Source organism: Oncorhynchus kisutch, linkage group LG14, assembly GCF_002021735.2.
Source record: "Oncorhynchus kisutch isolate 150728-3 linkage group LG14, Okis_V2, whole genome shotgun sequence".
NCBI lineage: Eukaryota > Metazoa > Chordata > Actinopteri > Salmoniformes > Salmonidae > Oncorhynchus > Oncorhynchus kisutch.
In genome coordinates, this window is record NC_034187.2 from 64,066,075 (window position 1) to 64,084,659 (window position 18,585).

The following is an 18,585-nucleotide window of genomic DNA, read 5'->3' on the forward strand; positions in this document are numbered from 1 at the left end:
CAGGCAGTTCAGCAGCCGCTATATACATGCTCCAGTGTGAGCCAATCCCACACCAGCAGCACAGCGAGAGAGAGAGAGAGAGGTGGAAATAAAGAGAGAGCAGGAGAAGGAGAGAGAGAGAAAGGAAAGAAAGAGAGAGAGAAAATAAGGGATAAGAGAGAGAGGGAGGTGTTAGCAGCCAGCCACTGCATAAGTGAAGAGATTACATGTACCCATCTATATTACTCACAAAGTGTCAACCGTGTTGTCAGAACCCTCTGAATAGCCACAACACTGAAAAGACTCACCTACCATCCAAGCTGGAAAAGGACACTTCAATTACAGGTCTTTCTTCTCTTTTTGATCTTGAGTGGAAAGCTAACACTATCCAGACACCATTTAAACACCTCTGTAATACACCTGTCCACAGCTTGTCACCTTGACACAGGTGTGTGTGTGTGTGTGTGTGTGTGTGTGTGTGTGTGTGTGTGTGTGTGTGTGTGTGTGTGTGTGTGTGTGTGTGTGTGTGTGTGTGTGTGTGTGTGTGTGTGTGTGTGTGTGCATATGTGTGTGTGTGCTTTCTAAATAATCGCATCGTTGCTAGTTTAGCATTAGCATCATCCTCCTGCTGAAACGCTAGACAATGGAGAGTTAACACACACACCTCTAACTCACCTGACACAGGTGAGGGTGCCGTTGTTGCCAAACACCTCATGACAGGATCCTCTGTGATTGGTTCACACCAGTCCCACCTGTCTTGCCACTTCAATGGTGTGTGTGTGTGTGAGGGGGGGGGGGGCGTAGCTGACTAGTGGTGGCTATTCAGCAGCCAGATGGTCTGGGATTAGAAGCTCCTGGCCAGTCTCACAGTTTTGCCATGATGCTCCTCTACTGCCCGGCATCTGGGTGATGGAAACAGGGAGAACAGGCCATGTCTCGGATGGCTGGGGTCCCTGGTGATCTTCTTGGCCTTCCTGCGACACTTGATGTCCTGGAGGGCAGGCAGTGTGCACCCAATGGTGCGTTCGGGTGAGTGTACTACCCCTTGTAGCACCTTGCGGTCCGTGGTGGTTGAGTTGCCATAACAGGCTGTGCTGCAGCCCGACAGTATGCTCTCGATGGTGCTCCTATAGAACACTGTGAGGGACCTCGGGGCCCGAGGCCAAATTTCTTCAGCATCCTGAGGTTGAAGAGTCACTGACGTGCCTTCTTCACCATGGTATCCGTGTGGTTTGACCATTTCAGCTCCTCTGAGATGTATACCCCGAGGAACTTGAAGTTTTCGACCGTCTCCTCTGTGGTCCCCTTTATTGATGAGGATGGGGGCGTGCCCAGCGTGCCCAGCCGGGTTCCTCCTGAAGTCCACAATCAGGTCCTTTGTTCTTTTTACATTGAGGGTGAGTTTGTTTACCTGGCAATATGCCGTCAGAGTGCCTACCTCCTCCCTGTAGGCTGTCTCGTCGTGTCGTCAGCGATGATGGAGTTGTAACTGTGTAAGGCCACGCAGTCATGGGTATACAGGAGGGGACTGAGGACTCACACATGTGGGGCCCCTGTATTTAAAATCAGTGAAGAAGAGGTAATGTTGCCTACCTGTAAGAAAGTCCAGGACTCAGTTGCATGGGGAGGAGTTCAGTCCCAGGGCCCAGAGCTTTGAGGTGATCTTAGATGGCACTATGGTATTGAAGGCAGAGCTATAATCGACGAACAGCATCCTCACATATGCTCTACGTTTGTCCAGGTGGATCTGTCAGGGTGGTAGGCGAATTGGAGAGGGTTGAGTGTGTCGGGGAGGGAGGAGGTGAAGTGGTCTTTGACTAGACTCTCGAAGCACTTCATGATGACCAAAGCTAGTGCTAAGGGTCAGTAGTCATTTAGTTCAGTGACTTTCCCTATCTTGGGCACGAGGATGATAGTGGGGTCTCGATAAGCTTCAATATGAGGTCTGAAACCTAGTATGAAAACGCATCCTTGTATCTGTGTGGTCTAATATAGTCAAAATATTTGCCTTGTGGTCAATTGAGCCAATCACCATGGCATAAGTTGAGCCAATGGTTGAGCCATTGAAAAGTTTAGCAAATTGAAGTGTTTTGTTACCAGGCATCATGCAGTGCATTATCGCTGGGATATGAGGTAACAACAGGGCCTGGCCTATTGTTGTGTCAAAAAAAGTGCAAAGAGTTTATTAGATGTTAAGCCTATGTCAAAAGATTATTCAAATGATTAAAAGACAAAAAAAAGTGTTGTGTTGAATTGTGTTTGTGAAGAAAGGTAGTGGTAATATTTCATTCACTATGGAAATGTGGGGTAAGTTGTGCCAAGACACCACTTTTTTTGAACAAGCTATGTTTTCAAAACAGTAATCTTTACATGATTTCTGATTATTTCCAGGGATACACAACATCCTGAAATATATGTATATATCCTTCTTAGAAAGAATACTATATTCCTCCTGACGGAGTGATGCTGAATGTCAAAAACCGCTCAACTTACCCCACTCTCCCCTATAACTCCTATAGCTAGAAGGCACAAACAGGTCTGGCTCCTCTTTAGTGATGTGCCGGTTGACTGATAACCCGCAGTTAGTTTTCTCTGATTAATCTCTTCTCTAACATCTTTCTTATTCTTCATCATCTGTAGATTTTATATTGCGATTGGAAACCAACTTTAAGGTGCATTACCGCCACCAACTGGACTGGAGTGTGGACCTCTTTCGTCTTTCAAATCACCCACACGGTTATATGCTCATAAAAAACTATGAGTAGATGGGAGAGGAGGGACTTAAAAACGCATTACGCGTCAAACATTTTTTGTGCCTGGCGATGCAGATGCCCGTTGACGCGCGCGAGCTGTTTGGTTGATAGGATTGTATGTGTACATTTATTTTGCAACGCTCACGCACGCAAAACGGGAGGTTTGGCCAGCATTCTCTTGCCTACATGACACCAGATCCTCTCCCCTGCCCACCCCTCAGACACTGACAGTTCAGAGCAAGGAAGACATCTCATATAATAACCAGCGGGACACAGGTGCCATGTCAGCAATGCACAGCGAGAAGCCCCACACCCTTCAGGGATACATTCCATGACAGGAGGGATTAAACCACACAGAACAGTGGGGGTGACAGAGACATGGAGATTAACGGGGTGTGTGTGTCTGTGTGCCATGGCAGAGTCCAGACACTCTATTCGGGCTGTCTCTATTAAAACCAGTTAAATGTAACTAAATGTAATCCACGTAAACCTCAAAATTAATGATTTCTCATGAGAGGGCCATAAACTACAACTAGTAATGCTGCATACTCCAAGAAAGGCTCAAATCTCACATTTCTGGTAAAAAAAAATGGTTATACAATGCTGAGGTGTAGACAATTAGATGACACAAGCTCAAGTCCACAGTACAAATATGATAAAAACACGAGATATTTGATATGATGTATTTCCTATTCAACAAAACTGTATGAATAAAGCTTGAAATGACTTATGCTTTTTAAATATAGTATAATCCAATTATAAAATGATTAGCTAAGATTTCAAACTCCTTATAACTGTAAAATACATGTTTGTATGTTTAGTGTTAGAGAAAATGTGCATATGTTCTAAAGGTCTCCCTTGATCAAAACGTCAGCCCCCATCACTGTGAAATTCTCACGCTCTAGTTGTCTAACAGAGCTCTATCTTGGCTTCCTGGACTCGTTAGCAACTCGCCTTTCATCTCATATTAATATTGTCCCTCTATGACAAACAGAAAGTGTTTTTTGTTTAAAATCCATTCATAATATTAATTATAAATCAATCTCTGAACTTGCTAGTGACAAAACCACTCTCTCCTGCTGCACTATGGATTCCACACATATGTGTTGTTAGTGACTGTGATGTAGGGTTATCCCAGTAGTTGATGGACAGTCGGAAGAGCGAATGAAGTGGTAGGAGGGACAGCTTTAAGTGGTGTCGGCCAGGAACCGGTACCAGAACTACGCAGGTCCCCAAAACAGGGGACTTTACAGCTAAGAGGTTTAATGCAGGACAAGGCAGAAGCAATCCTTCTTGAATCAAGCGCTGCAACCTGCAATGAAATAGACCTTTACTGCTCTCTGGTGGTAAAATAATGACATGATTTACTTTCTTTGTTTAGGAGCATTTTTTTTTAATGTATTTTTTATTTCACCTTTATTTAACCAGGTAGGCTAGTTGAGAACACCTTTATTTAACCAGGTAGGCTAGTTGAGAACACCTTTATTTAACCAGGTAGGCCAGTTGAGAACACCTTTATTTAACCAGGTAGGCCAGTTGAGAACACCTTTATTTAACCAGGTAGGCCAGTTGAGAACAAGTTCTAATTTACAGCTGCGACCTGGCCAAGAGAAAGCAAAGCAGTGCGACAAAAACAACAACACAGACTTACACATGGAATAAACAAATGTACAGTCAATAACAGAATATAAAAACCTATATACAGTGTGTGCAAATATAGTAAGATTAGGGAGGTAAAGGCAGTAAATAGGCCATAGTGGCAAAATAATTCAAATGTAGCATTAACACTGGAGTAATAGATGTGCAGATGATGATGTGCAAGTAGAGATACTGGGGTGCAAAAGAGCAAAAAAATTATATGGGGATGGGGTAGTTGGGTGGGCTATTTACAGATGAGCTGTGTACAGGTGCAGTTATCGGTAAGCTGCTCTGACAACTGATGCTTATAGTTAGTGAGGGGGATATAAGTCTCCAGCTTCAGTGACTTTGACATAAAGTTAGCCCCTCTAACTCAACTCTGGACCTCGAAGCCAGTGCCACTGCATTTTTTCATTGTTCCCTTTAATCAGGGACTGATTTAGACCAGGGAAACCAGGTGGGTGCAATTAATTGTCAGGTAGAGCATAAAACCAGCAGGCTCCGGCCCTCATAGGCCCTGGTTTACTGTTCTACCAGATAATTAATTGGACCCACCTCAAATCAAATCAAATCGTATTGGTCACATACACATGGTTAGCAGATGTTATTGCAAGTGTAGCAAAATGCTTGTGCTTCTAGTTCAGACAGTGCAGTAATATCTAACAAGTAATCTAACAATTCCACAACAACTACCTAATACACACAAATCTAACTAAGGGATAGAATAAATATATGGATGAGTGATGACCGAGCGGCATAGGCAAGATGGTAGATGGTATGAAATACAGCAAATGCATGAGATGAGTAATGCAAGATATGTAAACATTATTAAAGTGACATTATTAAAGTGATTAGTGATCCATTTATTAAAGTGGCCAATGATTTCAAGTCTGTGTGTAGGTATCAGCCTATCTGTGTTAGTGATGGTTTATCAGTCTGAAGGCCTTGAGATAGATGTTTTTCAGTCTCTCGGTCCCAGCTTTGATGCACCTGTACTGACCTCACCTTCTGGTTGATAGCAGGGTGAACAGGTAGTGGCTCGGGTGGTTGTTATCCTTGATGACCTTTTAGGCCATCCTGTGACATCGGGTGCTGTAGGTGTCCTGGAGGGCAGGTAGTTTGCCCCCGTTGATGCGTTGTGCAGAACTCACCACCCTCTGGAGAGCCTTGCAGTTGTGGGCAGTGCAGTTGCCATACCAGGCTGTGACACAGCCCGACAGAATACTCTCAATTGTGCATCTGTAAAAGTTTGAGAGGTGGTGTGTCCCAGGTATAAATCAGTCCCTGATTATAGGGGAACAATTAAAAAACACAGTGGAACTGGCTTTGAGGTCCAGAGTTCAGTTTGAGGAGCCTAGCGGGTTCCAGGATAGAGCTTGCCTGGTGCTGTTGGAAGGGGGCTTTTAGAGGGTGTGGCCGATCCAGCCGTCTCCATCTCCTCCTTTGGATCTCCTCCACAGAACATGACTAATGCACTCCCAACCACCAAACCAAACCACCACCAATTGATTTCTTTTAATAATATTAAAACACATTACAAAGTAATTATGGAAATACAGAACAGGTCATTACAGATAACTTAAAATGTACCCTGCAACTTTGTTCACATTCATTGACCAAAATAATTGAATGGATTTATTCATTTTGGTCTCAGCACTGCACTTCTGTGTCTGTTATTATGAGTAAAATAAACTGAGTAAGATCTTTTATTTGTTCTAGGCCGGGCAGCGGTTTGGGTAACACTTTGCTTGAAGGGGGTGTACATGAGGCTGATGTTGAATAAATGTGTTATGAATGTTATTATGAATGATACTGCAACACTAATATAGGTACTATTACATTAACATTTCAGTCATTTAGCAGACGCTCTTATCCAGAGCGACTTACAGGAGTAATTATGGTTAAGTGCCTTGCTCAACGGCAAATCGACAGATTTTTCACCTAGTCGGCTCAGGGATTTGAACCAGCGTCCTTTCTGTTACTGACCTACCTGCCGCCTCAAACGCTGATTTGTCACATAAATGCACCCATTCACTCAGGTTACAGACCATGTAACTGGGCTTAGGACCCCTGGACAAAGCAAGTGCAACAATATCCCGTAGGCTAGTGAATGGTTATGAAAGGTTTCATAAAAGATGTTATGAAAGCGTGTGTATACTTTCTTCCTAAAGTGTTACAGCCTTTTGTTCAGCCTGACATACGACTCCCTGTCATTATTATTTGACTTACATAACCATCTTGGTCATACTTTAACTTTGGGTCCATTTCTATCTATACAAAACCTTGTTGCTAAAATAACCACATGCTAAATATCCTAGAGGGAGAAAAAATGCAAATGTGTTGTTCTCTATGGAGCTTGCATATACAATACATCTACTGCATTTGTCACCATACAGAGAATCAGGGTGAAATATAATGCAAATCCAGCAAAGAAAATGCCCAAAAAAGCTTCGATCTGACAATGGTGAGCTCAACAAGATACTATCTTTGTTTTGTTTGACAAACACTGCAGAAAAGACTTCATCCCAAAAGCTGCAGAGAAAGTGGTATGCATTCTATTTTTGAAAGAAATGTGTAACATAGAGCAGACTTTGTTTTAGAACTGTTGCTATCATCCCACAGTAGACCTCTAGCTCCACACACACCAAAAGGGTAACACACCTTGAATACAACACCAGACTGTTATTCATACCAATCTCAAGCCAATAACCTGGGACCTTTTCTGAAAATTGTATTTGGGTGTCTTCTTCAAGTTGAAGTCATACAAATGCGTAACAAAAACAAACAATATAAGATACGGTGCCTGGCTATGTTGTCATTTTGTTTTAATAAAAACTAAGGAAACAACAATGAAAATAAGGGACACCTTGGCCTAGCTGCTAAGGACCACAGCTACTCTAAAAAGGCTAGGTCTTTGGCAGCTTTCTGTCTACACTCCACACACTTGATTACACCACAAGTCTGCCTGCGTATTCTCTTTTATGTTCTGTCCATGAGTCCATCCCTACTCTGGTCCCAGATCTTTTTGTGCCATCTTGCCAGCTCCTACGATAATCGTCACAGCAAGATGGCAAGACAGCACAAACAGATCTGGGAACAGGCTAGTCCCATTCCTACTGTCGGACATGGCTCCAGGGGGAGGAGAGGGTATTGTCTTTGTCTGCAGAGCTGAGCTGGATTATTTGTCCTTGTCCTCTTCCTGAGTCTCCTCCTCGATCACCATTATCCTTAGGCCTGAGATCTGCCCATTAGCATCCAGCTGTACCCCCTCTACCTGGCTCTGCTGCCCAGCCTCAAGCACCTCCCCCTGGGCATCTTCCGACTCCCCCTGCATCACCATCTCCTCCCCTCCCTCCCCCTCATGCCCCTCCGAGACCATGGTCACCTCCATCCCAGCATGGACCACTACGGCAGAGTCCTCCTCCCCAGCCTCAGCCTCTCCTTCTTGGGCCAGCTGTAACTCCATCACCGCCCCCATGGTCTGGTCATGGTCTCCCGGCGCGGGGTCGATCTCAATCACGGTGGTGTGTGCCTGGCTCTTGTCCTCAACCCCCTCCACCAATCCCTCCTGTACCATGCCCATCTCCACAACCTGGCCCATGGGCTGTTCCACCATCATCTCCCCACCGTCGGTCACCCCTCCCTGGGTGAGTTGGACCAACTCCACGGGACTCATCATGGTTCCTCCCAGCTGACTGGGGTCCTGGAGGGTGGTGCCCACTAGCGTCAGCCCCTGGGAAGGGTGCAGCGTCAGGGTCTCCGTCTTGCCGTCGGCCCCCACCATGGTGGTGATGTATCGGGTGAAGGTCTGAGAGCCGGCGGGCAGAGTGTGAAGGGTTACCGTGTTGTTCTGTTGACCCAGCGTGGCCATTGGGAGGCCTGACAGGGAGAAGGGCTGGCCCATGGAGGAGAATGAAATGGGGGAGAGGATAGTGAACTGCTGGGGCTGCAGGGTGGCTGTCTGGGGCTGGGAGGGGGAGGAGGTGAGGGTGGTGGTGGAGGCTGGCCGCTGCAGACGGGGGCGTTTGGCCTTGGGCTTGGTGGGTTTCCCTCCTGGGGTGTGGCTGATGTTGTTGAGGGGCTGAGGGTGGCAGGGCTGAGCCCTGACGTGCTGCTGTCGTCTCTGTTCCTCCAGCTGCATCTCCAGGTCTGTGGAGATCAGGTCAGAGGTCAGACTCAGATGGTGCTCTACAGTAATCAACCGTGTCAATTAGCAAGTGAATAGTTTTAGTTTGAGGTCATATCCAATACAGGTGTATCTTTGCAATTAAATGTAGACTTAAATGCAGAATATACATTTCAGTTGAATGCATTCAGTTGTACAACTGACTTTCCCTTTCAATTACATTTGTTGTTCCCGACCATTCACATTAAATGACTAAAAGTTAAATTCTCCAAAACATCATAGGCTACGTACCTTTGCCTGAAGTTACTGAATTGAAAACTGAATTGATCATTACTCACTGGTCAGTGTGCTAAGGACCTCCTCCTCTCCAGGGTCAGTCTGTTCTCTCCTTACGCTCAGGATGTGTTTGACCGAGTCCAGCAGGCCAAACACCTGGGCCAGGTTACTCAACACTGCCACCTCTACCAGACAGGAATCTGAGGTCCATCAGTGGGTAATCAATCACATGGTCAATAATAACACATCCATCAGTCAAACAATTAATCAAAGACATTAAATGTGTTTCAACAAGACATATGTACCTTATTTCTTGGTTGCCCCCATAATCTAGTATTTTCCTTATGTTCCTCCTGAGAAGTCGACATTACTTCTCATTTTATTTCATCCCCTGACTTGATCAACGGAAACCAACATTGCACCTGTGTGGCACCATGCATATACCCTTAGAATTGACCTGTACCCTATCCCCTCTGTCCTAGGACTAGGTACCAGTACCCACACCTGTGTGGCACCATGCATATACCCTTAGAATTGACCTGTACCCTATCCCCTCTGTCCTAGGACTAGGTACCAGTACCCACACCTGTGTGGCACCATGCATATACCCTTAGAATTGACCTGTACCCAATCCCCTCTGTCCTAGGACTAGGTACCAGTACCCACACCTGTGTGGCACCATGCATATACCCTTAGAATTGACCTGTACCCTATCCCCTCTGTCCTAGGACTAGGTACCAGTACCCACACCTGTGTGGAACCATGCATATACCCTTAGAATTGACTGTACCCTATCCCCTCTGTCCTAGGACTAGGTACCAGTACCCACACCTGTGTCTTGCATGGCAGCCTGCTTGCTGTGTAGCTGCACTCTTCTCAGCATCCATGACCTGTACCCTGTACCCGATCTCCTGTGTCCTATGTGCCAGTACCTACCAGCGTCCTGCATGGCAGCCTGCTCGCTGCGTAACTGCACTCCTCTCAGCATCTCCAGCAGCTCTGTCCTGATGTTGTCCACCACCTCCCCCATCAGGCCTACATCAGCTATGCCTCTCCAGAAGTTCAACGTCTCCTCTGGCGGAAGATGAAGGACACAGCAGAGTTCAAATTCAAAGTAGGATATATGCAATTTGAGTCACAGTTATGTGAGAGAGGTGAGGAAGAATTCATCCAGTTGCATGCCAAGCGGACCTAGTCAAATACATGTCACATACTTGAGATGTGGTTGGTTTAGCTTGACCGGCATGTAGGGTCGGTGGAGTTTGCACTTTGGGGATTATTCTATTGGATTCATTTTTACTGAGCGAGCTAAACCAATCGCACTCAACAGCAAGTACTTGACATAGTGCATTTGACCCAGGTATGAAGCTAAGATTAATACAAGACCAATGCCCAGACAACTATTTGACTTCAGAGTTGAGAGTATAAATACAGTAAACAGTCACGAGTGGGAACTGTTTAGGTGAAGAACTCACCTGATATCTCACTGGTTTCCTTCTTCTCTGTTGTCTCCACTGCTACGGCCCCAGAACTCCAATCCACTGTTCCGGTCAGAACCTCTGACCTCTCCTCTGTTGTCATGGCAACCTGGCCACCATTACCAATCACCACCTGGGCTACATGTCCAAAAAGGGGAGAGACATGGTTAGCTCCACTACTTACAATGTTCAATACACAACATAAAACAGATGGTTCAGGTCCTGCATGCTTATTGACTGATAACGCATTCCAAACGTGTGTGTGTTTATATATATACCAATGAAAATGTAAAGTTAATTGACATGACTTAGAATATCACAAATTCAAAAGGAGGTAAATGGGAGAAAATAGGATTAAAAGGTTATTTACCAAAAATAACTGCCAGACAAAAAAATAACTGACAAACTTTTAAATAGTTTTGCCACAGACAACCTGAGCTCTTAACAGACCCCGGGGAGGGGCGTGTCTGGTCTCACCTTGTGAGGAGGTGGGTGTGGTGAGGCCGCTGCCGTCAGGGGGGAAGCGCGTGTTGTTGATCAGCAGGTCAAACTTGGTGCTACGACACGTGTTGGTGCACAGAGTGTTGTGTTCATAGAAGTCTAGCTGCCCCGAGTCCATCATCTTCCTGAAGGAGAGATGATTAGATAAAAGATAAAAGGTTAAGAGTGAGGAAAGAGAGCAGGAAGGGACACACCATGTGCATCAATCACCTTGGGTTGATTTTCCCCTCAGACCTGGGCTCCTAACTTGCAACCCTCCGGTTTCTGGCCCACCTCTCTAACTTCTTGACTACCTACCTCTGATGCCTAAGAGATAGGCAAAATGCCTATCTAATGATCTCTCCACAAGTGCGTAGGGGCTAGAGGCTAGGGGTTGATGTGGGACCGGTCGACTCTACTTCTCACCTGAGCATGACCCCGCCCATCCGGATAGCTCTCTTCCAGTCTTTCAGTGTAGCCTTCCCAGACATGTGGACAAACTGCTTGGGACTGATCAGCTGGTCTTCATACTGTATGGTGCAGACATTATAGGTAGAGTTTAGAAAGGAACCATCTGTTCACTGGGATGACAAAACAGATACCTATACCACCTTATCATAAAGGAGACAGCAAAGAAACAACTGGCCAATGAGAAACCTTCAACTGGTGTCAAAGGCATTGTTGAGGCAAACGGTATGATGTGACATTCTCACAATCTCTTGTTGACAATGTACAAACAGGACTAAAACTCTTAAAAAGTATACCAAAGCTGGCAGTCTGAGCTGTTCCTTCTCTGCACACTAGCATTTGAAAAGCTTTATGATTTCTGTAGAGAATACAGTGACCATGACAATACTAACCTTGACACATTTTACGTTTATTCCAGGACAGACAAACTTCTTGACCAGTAGCACAGCTTTACACTCTCCACATGTGATGGGATAGCCCAACTCTACGTCCTCCCCGTCAACTGTTGTTTCTTCTCAAGGAACACACACACGTGCACATGTTTTATGATATGCTTTGTTTGTGTGGGACTGTGGGTGTGTGTCTGTGTGTTACTTACCTGGGTGTGACTCCACAGCCACAACAGCTGTGTCTGCCTCTCCCGACTCATCCATACTGCAAGGGAAAGTGAATACAAAACTAATTAAAACTTTGGCTACAAAACATAGCAGGATCTGCTTGCCACAAGACGGTGTTAGCTCACTAACCTAAAGCCTAGGCAATCAGCTTGGGGAGCGTGGTTCACCGAACCAACTCTGTTACACTAGTCTTGTCCTCTTCCCCCCCCCCCCCCCCCCCCCCCCCAATCAGGCTCAAGTAAACATCAGTGTGTACCTACCTTGCTGTGATTGGTTGTAGCTGGAGGATGACCTGTGTCTTGCTTTCATTGTCATCACCATCATCTTCCTCAGCAGCCCTCATCACCATCAAGTCCCCCATGGAGACTGTCGTCACCTCGGTTTGTGCCATCCTGACTCCTCTCCCAGTGTAACCTACTGAAAGCCCCAGATAGGGATGAAGAGCAAAATGGTGACAAATAGGGAAGATTAGAAGAATGTGTGTGTGAAAGACTACTCACATATGGGAGGACAGATAGGACAAGGTAAAATATGGATAAGATGCTCTCAGGGCAGACCATGCCCATAAACAGATTCAGTTCAGTTGCCTCTCAGTTTCAGCCAATGGCTGTATGGTTTAATTCAAACATCCAAAGTGTTATTCGGTTATTCTGTCATAGTTAGAAAGGGTGGCACTGCATGGGGCTCAATGAAAGCCACGGTTACTAGCTAGCTATCTTTCCTACTTGGTACCTACACATTTAAAAGGCGAGGAGAAAAACCTGACTGAAAACTTGCTTTGTATAACGTTTAACTAGTAGCTAGCTATCGTTACACCTGGTATCCTGGCTGTAACTAGTGCACTACATTGCCCATATCCACAGAAACGTTGCGTTAGCTAGCTAACGTACTAGTTAAAAGTAATGTACAGCAAGTTTGTACTCAGTTTTTCTCCTCGAAACGTTTCTGTGGGTATGGGCAGTGCAGTGCACTAGTTAGTCAGGAGACCAAGTGGAACATAGCTAACTAGCTGCTAAAGCGCCATTTGCCCGAATAGCCTTCCCCGCTGATCTGTATAGCTGAACGGCCTACGCCCATGCATTGTACTAATCCGGCTATCTTGCTAGCAAGGTGGCGGCTTGTAGCTAGCAAGATGGCTAAGCTAACTAAAGTAATGGACTTTGGGCAGAGGTTTGGCGCTCACGCAACCTGTGGCCGGGCTGTTACTAGCCACCTTGAGATTTACAGCGTGGCGGCGGTTACGTACCGCTTGTTTCAGACGATAGCGTGCGTCCGTTCTACTTTTCTTTTCCCCTTCAAAATTACGTCCCTGTGCGGCAGCACGTACACCAAACAACAACGCAGCGACGGCGTTGCCCCGCCATTCGGAGCGAGCACGGGGTGTTACCCCTTTAAAATGACCAAATCTACGTAGAGATAGACATTACCTCACATATAAATCAGTTAGCCTTTATGAACCGAATACACCTAACAGTACAAAGCCATCGTTTAGATTTCCCTTACCGTTTTTATGAAGTCGAACACATCCCTACAAGCTGCTGGGCATGCGCACTTCGAGCAGTCACACTTCCTCATATAGCAGTGCAGCTCGACAGTCACGCATGCTGCATCCTCAAAAATAGGTCAAAAATAAAAACAAGCCTGTTGACAAGTCGCTGTTAAATGTTTTATGACGGCAATCATCACTTATTTCACAGCATTAGTATAATTGGATTATGACCCGCTTTTGTTAATGCATGTTTTGTTTTGTGGGCGCCGCACTAGAATGAATAAATGCTTATTTGGATAAATAGTTGTTATCTTTGTACAAAATTTTGGAGCGCAAAGATTCACGATCATTCGCAGCTCCGGGCAGTAAAAATTATGCTTCCGAAATCTCTTGATATCGATTCCGCAAGAAGAGTGGTGAATCCCCACCCTTCCTGTGCTAAACATAGCAGAAGCCCTTTTTAACGTTGAAATGACAGTTTTTACAATGTGTTCTTTGGACACAGGGACTTCAGTCAGGGTAGGTAAAAACATTAAATGTATTTTATTCTGTTAGTGATTTTCCGTTGTATAAAATACTTAAATAATATTTTAGTTGACAAAACAACGAATAATATTGATGAATCAAATAGAATTAGATGCATTTATCCGTGACTTTCCATACAGAAAAGCATCATGGGATAGATAGGTTGAACATTTTAGATTCTGATTGGTCCCCACGATAGCGCCTTGTAAATGTATTCCAAATCGACCTCTTCCCGGATTGTGTCTCAGTCCTCCAGAAGTGTGTGCACTTTAACTACTCCCTGCAAATCAAACAATATTGGATTGTGTACTAGCGTTTCGAGATACCATTAATTTCATTTCAAATTAATGAAGGGAACAAGTGCACACTTCAGGAGAAGTTTGAGATTATTGGGACGTAACGCTAGGTTAGCCGCGAAAATGTATCCAGCATTTGTCAAATTAACATCAAAAGTTGTTGTTTTTCGTGCATTTTAGCTAACCCTTTTCATAAACGTAACCTAATTATCCTAACCTGCTGCGTAAATTCTGCTAACAATCGGACCTCTCTGAAATAATGAATGGCCCTCCTTCAGTCAAATATATGTTTACCCGACCTCCCCTAAAACCTGGAGAGAAAAACAGTGTCCCTCCACTATACCAAAAACAATCATTCAAACAAAGTGGATAGCACATAACATTCCTACTGTTTATCCTCACTCATAGTACAGACCAGAGCCCTAGACATTCGGTTCTAAGAAACTGTTCTTCGTTTTGTAGTTACATGACAAAGTAGCCAGAAGGTTGTGGATTCGCATATCACCACGGGCAAGGGTAGGGGTGATAAGATCCCCATTATAGTAAAAGCACTGCATACATTTATTATCTTATTTGTGTCCGATAAATAAATAAAATATTTGTATACACGCAATTCATGCACTTCTACCTCATTTTACATAACTGGAGAAAAGCAGAATAGTTTTTATACGACAACAGAACCTGACAACGAGCGAGCGCATGCTGTGATCGAGCGTATGCCGTAGCCCCGGAGACGTTTTGATTTTACAGGCTACTGTTAAAAATAGGACTGTACTTTGTTTGGAACAGTGCTAAAGTTGTCTATCAACTGTACACATTGAGTGCAACAGAAGGAGTTACAACTGAAGTCTCAGATCATCAAAGAATTCGAGAAAAATACAATTGTTTTTTAACACAGCAGCCGCATATCATCAGGTAGGCCTACAGTGCATACGGAAAGTATTCAGACCCCTTGACTTTTTACACATTTTGTTACGTTCCAGCCTTATTTTAAAATAGATTAAATCGTTTTTTCCCCTCATCAATCTATACACAATACTCCACAATGACAAAGCAAAAACTTTTTTTTTGCCAATTTGTTACAAATTAACGGAAATATTAGAATAATCATAATATCAGAATTATATAATTATTCAGACACATTACTCAGTACTTTGTGTATATGCACTTATAAAAAATATTTTTGGGGAAATGATCATTTTCAAATGTATTCTATTTTATTCAATGATATTGTTGTTACAGAATATACGTGTTTACTGTGATTAGGGCATGGGAATATAAGAGCATATGCTAGGCTAAATTAACAAACTAGGCATGCATAGTTTACCGCATGATCCTCAAACCAAAGACTGGCCAAACTCGTGTTTCTGAAAGTGAATTCCAATGCACTGTAGAATGACTGTGTAGCTTAATAAGGCATATTTTCCTTTTATTCAGCCTAAATGCGACATTTATAGGCATGTTGTTGAAGCGCTATTGTTGATGTGTTTTTGAAATGCTGATTGCTCCTGCCAGCCTGTAGCATGTCACAAATAAGTCACCATTTGTTTCTTAAATGGCAGGCTATAGCCTTGAAATAATAATAATATAGCCTAAATAATTCATTTTCGTTCCTTCTTAGGCTACCTGGTTTGCTCCTGACTGACTTAGTATGTAGTTTAAAGGCAGGTCTGAGACAGGCGAGTGTTCATAAACCAAGTGAGAGTCCAAACAGTAACGGATCGATAGGCAGTCTCGAGATCCGAGTACAAAACACTACAAGGGAACAGGCAGAGTGGTCAGACAGACAAGGGTCAAAACCACGGGGACTAGAAACAAACAGAGACTGGGGGAAAATAGGCGCAAGGAAAACCACTGGTTGACTTGGCAAACAAGACAAACTGGCACAGAGAGACAGGAAACACAGGGATATATACACCGGGGATAATAAGCGACCCCTGGAGGGGGAGGGGACAATCACAAGGACAGGTGAACCAGATCAGGGTGTGACACATGTTTTGTCTCCTCGGCTATAGTTGGTTGTACTGCAGCCTATGAATGTCAAAAAGGGAACAAATAAATCCCAAAATGCATCAGAGTCTTTCCCGGCATTTTACAGCTTGTTTCTAGCACAAATCATTGCCGACTAAAGCGTCATTATAGATTGCTTTATATATGCATGTCCATTTTTGAGAGCCACAATACTCTCACACCCTCACATACCCCCTTAATTTGAGCTCTTTTTTAAAAACTTAACACACCAAGCCCTTCACTGACTCTGAGATATTTAAGGAGTGCATGGTGATGGAAGGAATTGGCTGACAAAGTCTATGGATAGTAGACTATCATTTCATCTGTCAAACAGGGTAGGCCTACCTCTTATTTCTTGAATAGGAAGAAATAGGCTCCAAGACAAAGAAAGCCCTCTTGCTTTAGGTAGCCTAAAGTCAAATTAAAAGGAAGACAGTTTATCCGAATTAGACCTTCTCCAATTCGTCAAATTTCAGCAGCCAGGTGCTGTCCATTTTCAAAGCTGCCACTTCGAAGTATATAAATTAAGTTATATTGCTTATTGTGAGGTCAATAAGTGTGATAAATAGCTTCGTTATGGGCAAATAGATATATATTTTACTCAAATCAATTATAGCAGTAGCAAGCTTACCTCTGGTCCTCTTTCTCATCTTTGCTCTCTCTCTCTCTCAAACTGAACAGGACATCAGTAGACCTAGTCCGCTTACACAGATATTACATTTTCTGACATATAAAAACATATTTTCAGAAGAAGTTTTTGACTCGCCTACTGAAGTGCCACCGTACACAGCACATCCATTGGTTAGGCAGCACAAAACGGTTTACCTCAGCATGAGCAGAGCAGGCCAGGCCTCATGATTGGGATAGCCTATGCATTGCAGTGTGTAATGCAGTGTAACCTAGGTTTATATACACAATTTATTAAAAATGGATTAAAAATAAATAAAAAATTGTCACTGACCTACACACAATACCCCATAATGTCAAAGTGGAAATATACAGACGTCCTTCCTAACTCAGTTGCCAGAGAGGAAATAGACCACTCAGGGATTTCACCATGAGGCCAATGGTGACTTTAAAACAGTTACAGAGTTTAATGGCTGTGATAGGAGAAAACTGAGGATGGATCTACAACATTGTAGTTACTCCACAATACTAAATTAATTGTTAGAGTGAAAGAAGGAAGCCTGTTCAGAATAAAAAATATTCCGAAACATGCATCCTGTTTGCGACAAGGCACTTAAGCAATACTGCTGTCACGCCTACTCCCACTCCCCCGCTCTAGCGCTTGACGTCACCGGTATACTGACCACTGGCCCTGGCAACCATCAATACGCACACCTGCACCTCATCATCGCCTTGATTAATCTCCCTTTATTTAGCCCTCAGTAGCCTTAGTCATCAGGAGTATTGGTTTTGGTCACATTCAGTACAGGTCTCCTGTTTTGTTTATCTGCCTTTCTTATCATTAAACTCACCTTCTGCACCTGCTTTCTATAGTTTACAACTGCAAAAAAATTGGCAAAGCAATTCACTTTTTGTCCTGAATACAAAGTGTTATGTTTGGGGAAAATCCAATACAACACATTACTGTGTACCACTCTCCATATTTTCAAGCATAGTGGTGGCTGCATCATGTTATGGGTATGCTTGTAATCGTTAAGGACTAGGAAGTTTTTCAGGATAAAAATAAACATAATGGAGCTAAGCACAGGCAAAATTCTAGAGGAAAACTTGCTTCATCTGCTTTCCACCAGACACTGGGAGATTAATTCACGTTTCAGCAGGACAATAACCTAAAACACATGGCCAAATCTCCACTGGAGTTGCTGAGTGGACAATTTACAGTTTTGACTTAAATCTACTTGAAAATCTATGGCTTAACTGAAAATGGTTGTCTAGCAATGATCAAAAACTAATTTGACAGAGCTTGAATCAATTTTTAAAGAATAATGGGCAGGTGTGGAAAGCTCTTAGAGACTTACCCACAAATACTTACAGCCGTAATTGCTGCCAAAGGTGCTTCTACAAAGTATTGACCCAGGGGTGTTAATATTTGTTTAAATTAGATATTTCTGTATTTTCTATCCAATATATTTGCTAAAATTTCTAAAAGCATGTTTCCAGTTTGTTATTATGGGGCATTGTGTATAGATGGGTGAGATATTTTTTTGGAATCCATTTTGAAATCAGGCTGTAACACAACAAAATGTGGAATAATTTGAGGGGTATGAATACTTTCTAAAGGCACGGTAGGCTATGGATCATTTGATTGAGACCATACTAGGAGCACTTGATATTTCACACCCAGCAGAGAATCAGGGATGAGGGGCAGCATCAAGCACACATCGAGATATGATAAGCAACTCATTCTCAAACAGTGAGCAATATGACATTTAATCGATTACAAAATACGAAACCCTCCCCTGACTGAAATTGTAAAAGCATAA

General features: G+C 43.7%; 1 protein-coding gene and 1 non-coding gene across 11 annotated transcripts; both read right to left on the reverse strand.

Annotated features, from left to right (window-relative positions):
- Positions 1-5,869: 5,869 nt before the first annotated feature.
- Positions 5,870-13,775, reverse strand: LOC109903502 (glucocorticoid modulatory element-binding protein 1). 10 transcript variants are annotated; one of them, XM_020500264.2, is made up of 10 exons: positions 13,319-13,775; positions 12,076-12,229; positions 11,797-11,852; positions 11,591-11,709; positions 11,157-11,260; positions 10,728-10,876; positions 10,248-10,388; positions 9,709-9,846; positions 8,835-8,972; positions 5,870-8,519 (listed from the first exon to the last, which is right to left on the reverse strand). In XM_020500264.2, exons 2-10 carry the CDS (start codon positions 12,204-12,206, stop codon positions 7,549-7,551), a joined length of 1,947 nt encoding a protein of 648 aa, XP_020355853.1. In that variant the 5' UTR covers positions 12,207-12,229; positions 13,319-13,775; the 3' UTR covers positions 5,870-7,548. The 10 variants fall into 10 exon arrangements, with proteins under 10 accessions (XP_020355853.1, XP_020355852.1, XP_020355854.1 ...); XM_020500263.2 differs by having other exon boundaries at positions 12,076-12,232; XM_020500265.2 differs by having other exon boundaries at positions 13,062-13,334.
- Positions 13,631-13,766, reverse strand: LOC116353520 (U11 spliceosomal RNA). The gene has a single exon (XR_004202954.1). It is a non-coding gene; the product is annotated as a U11 spliceosomal RNA (small nuclear RNA).
- Positions 13,776-18,585: the final 4,810 nt, after the last annotated feature.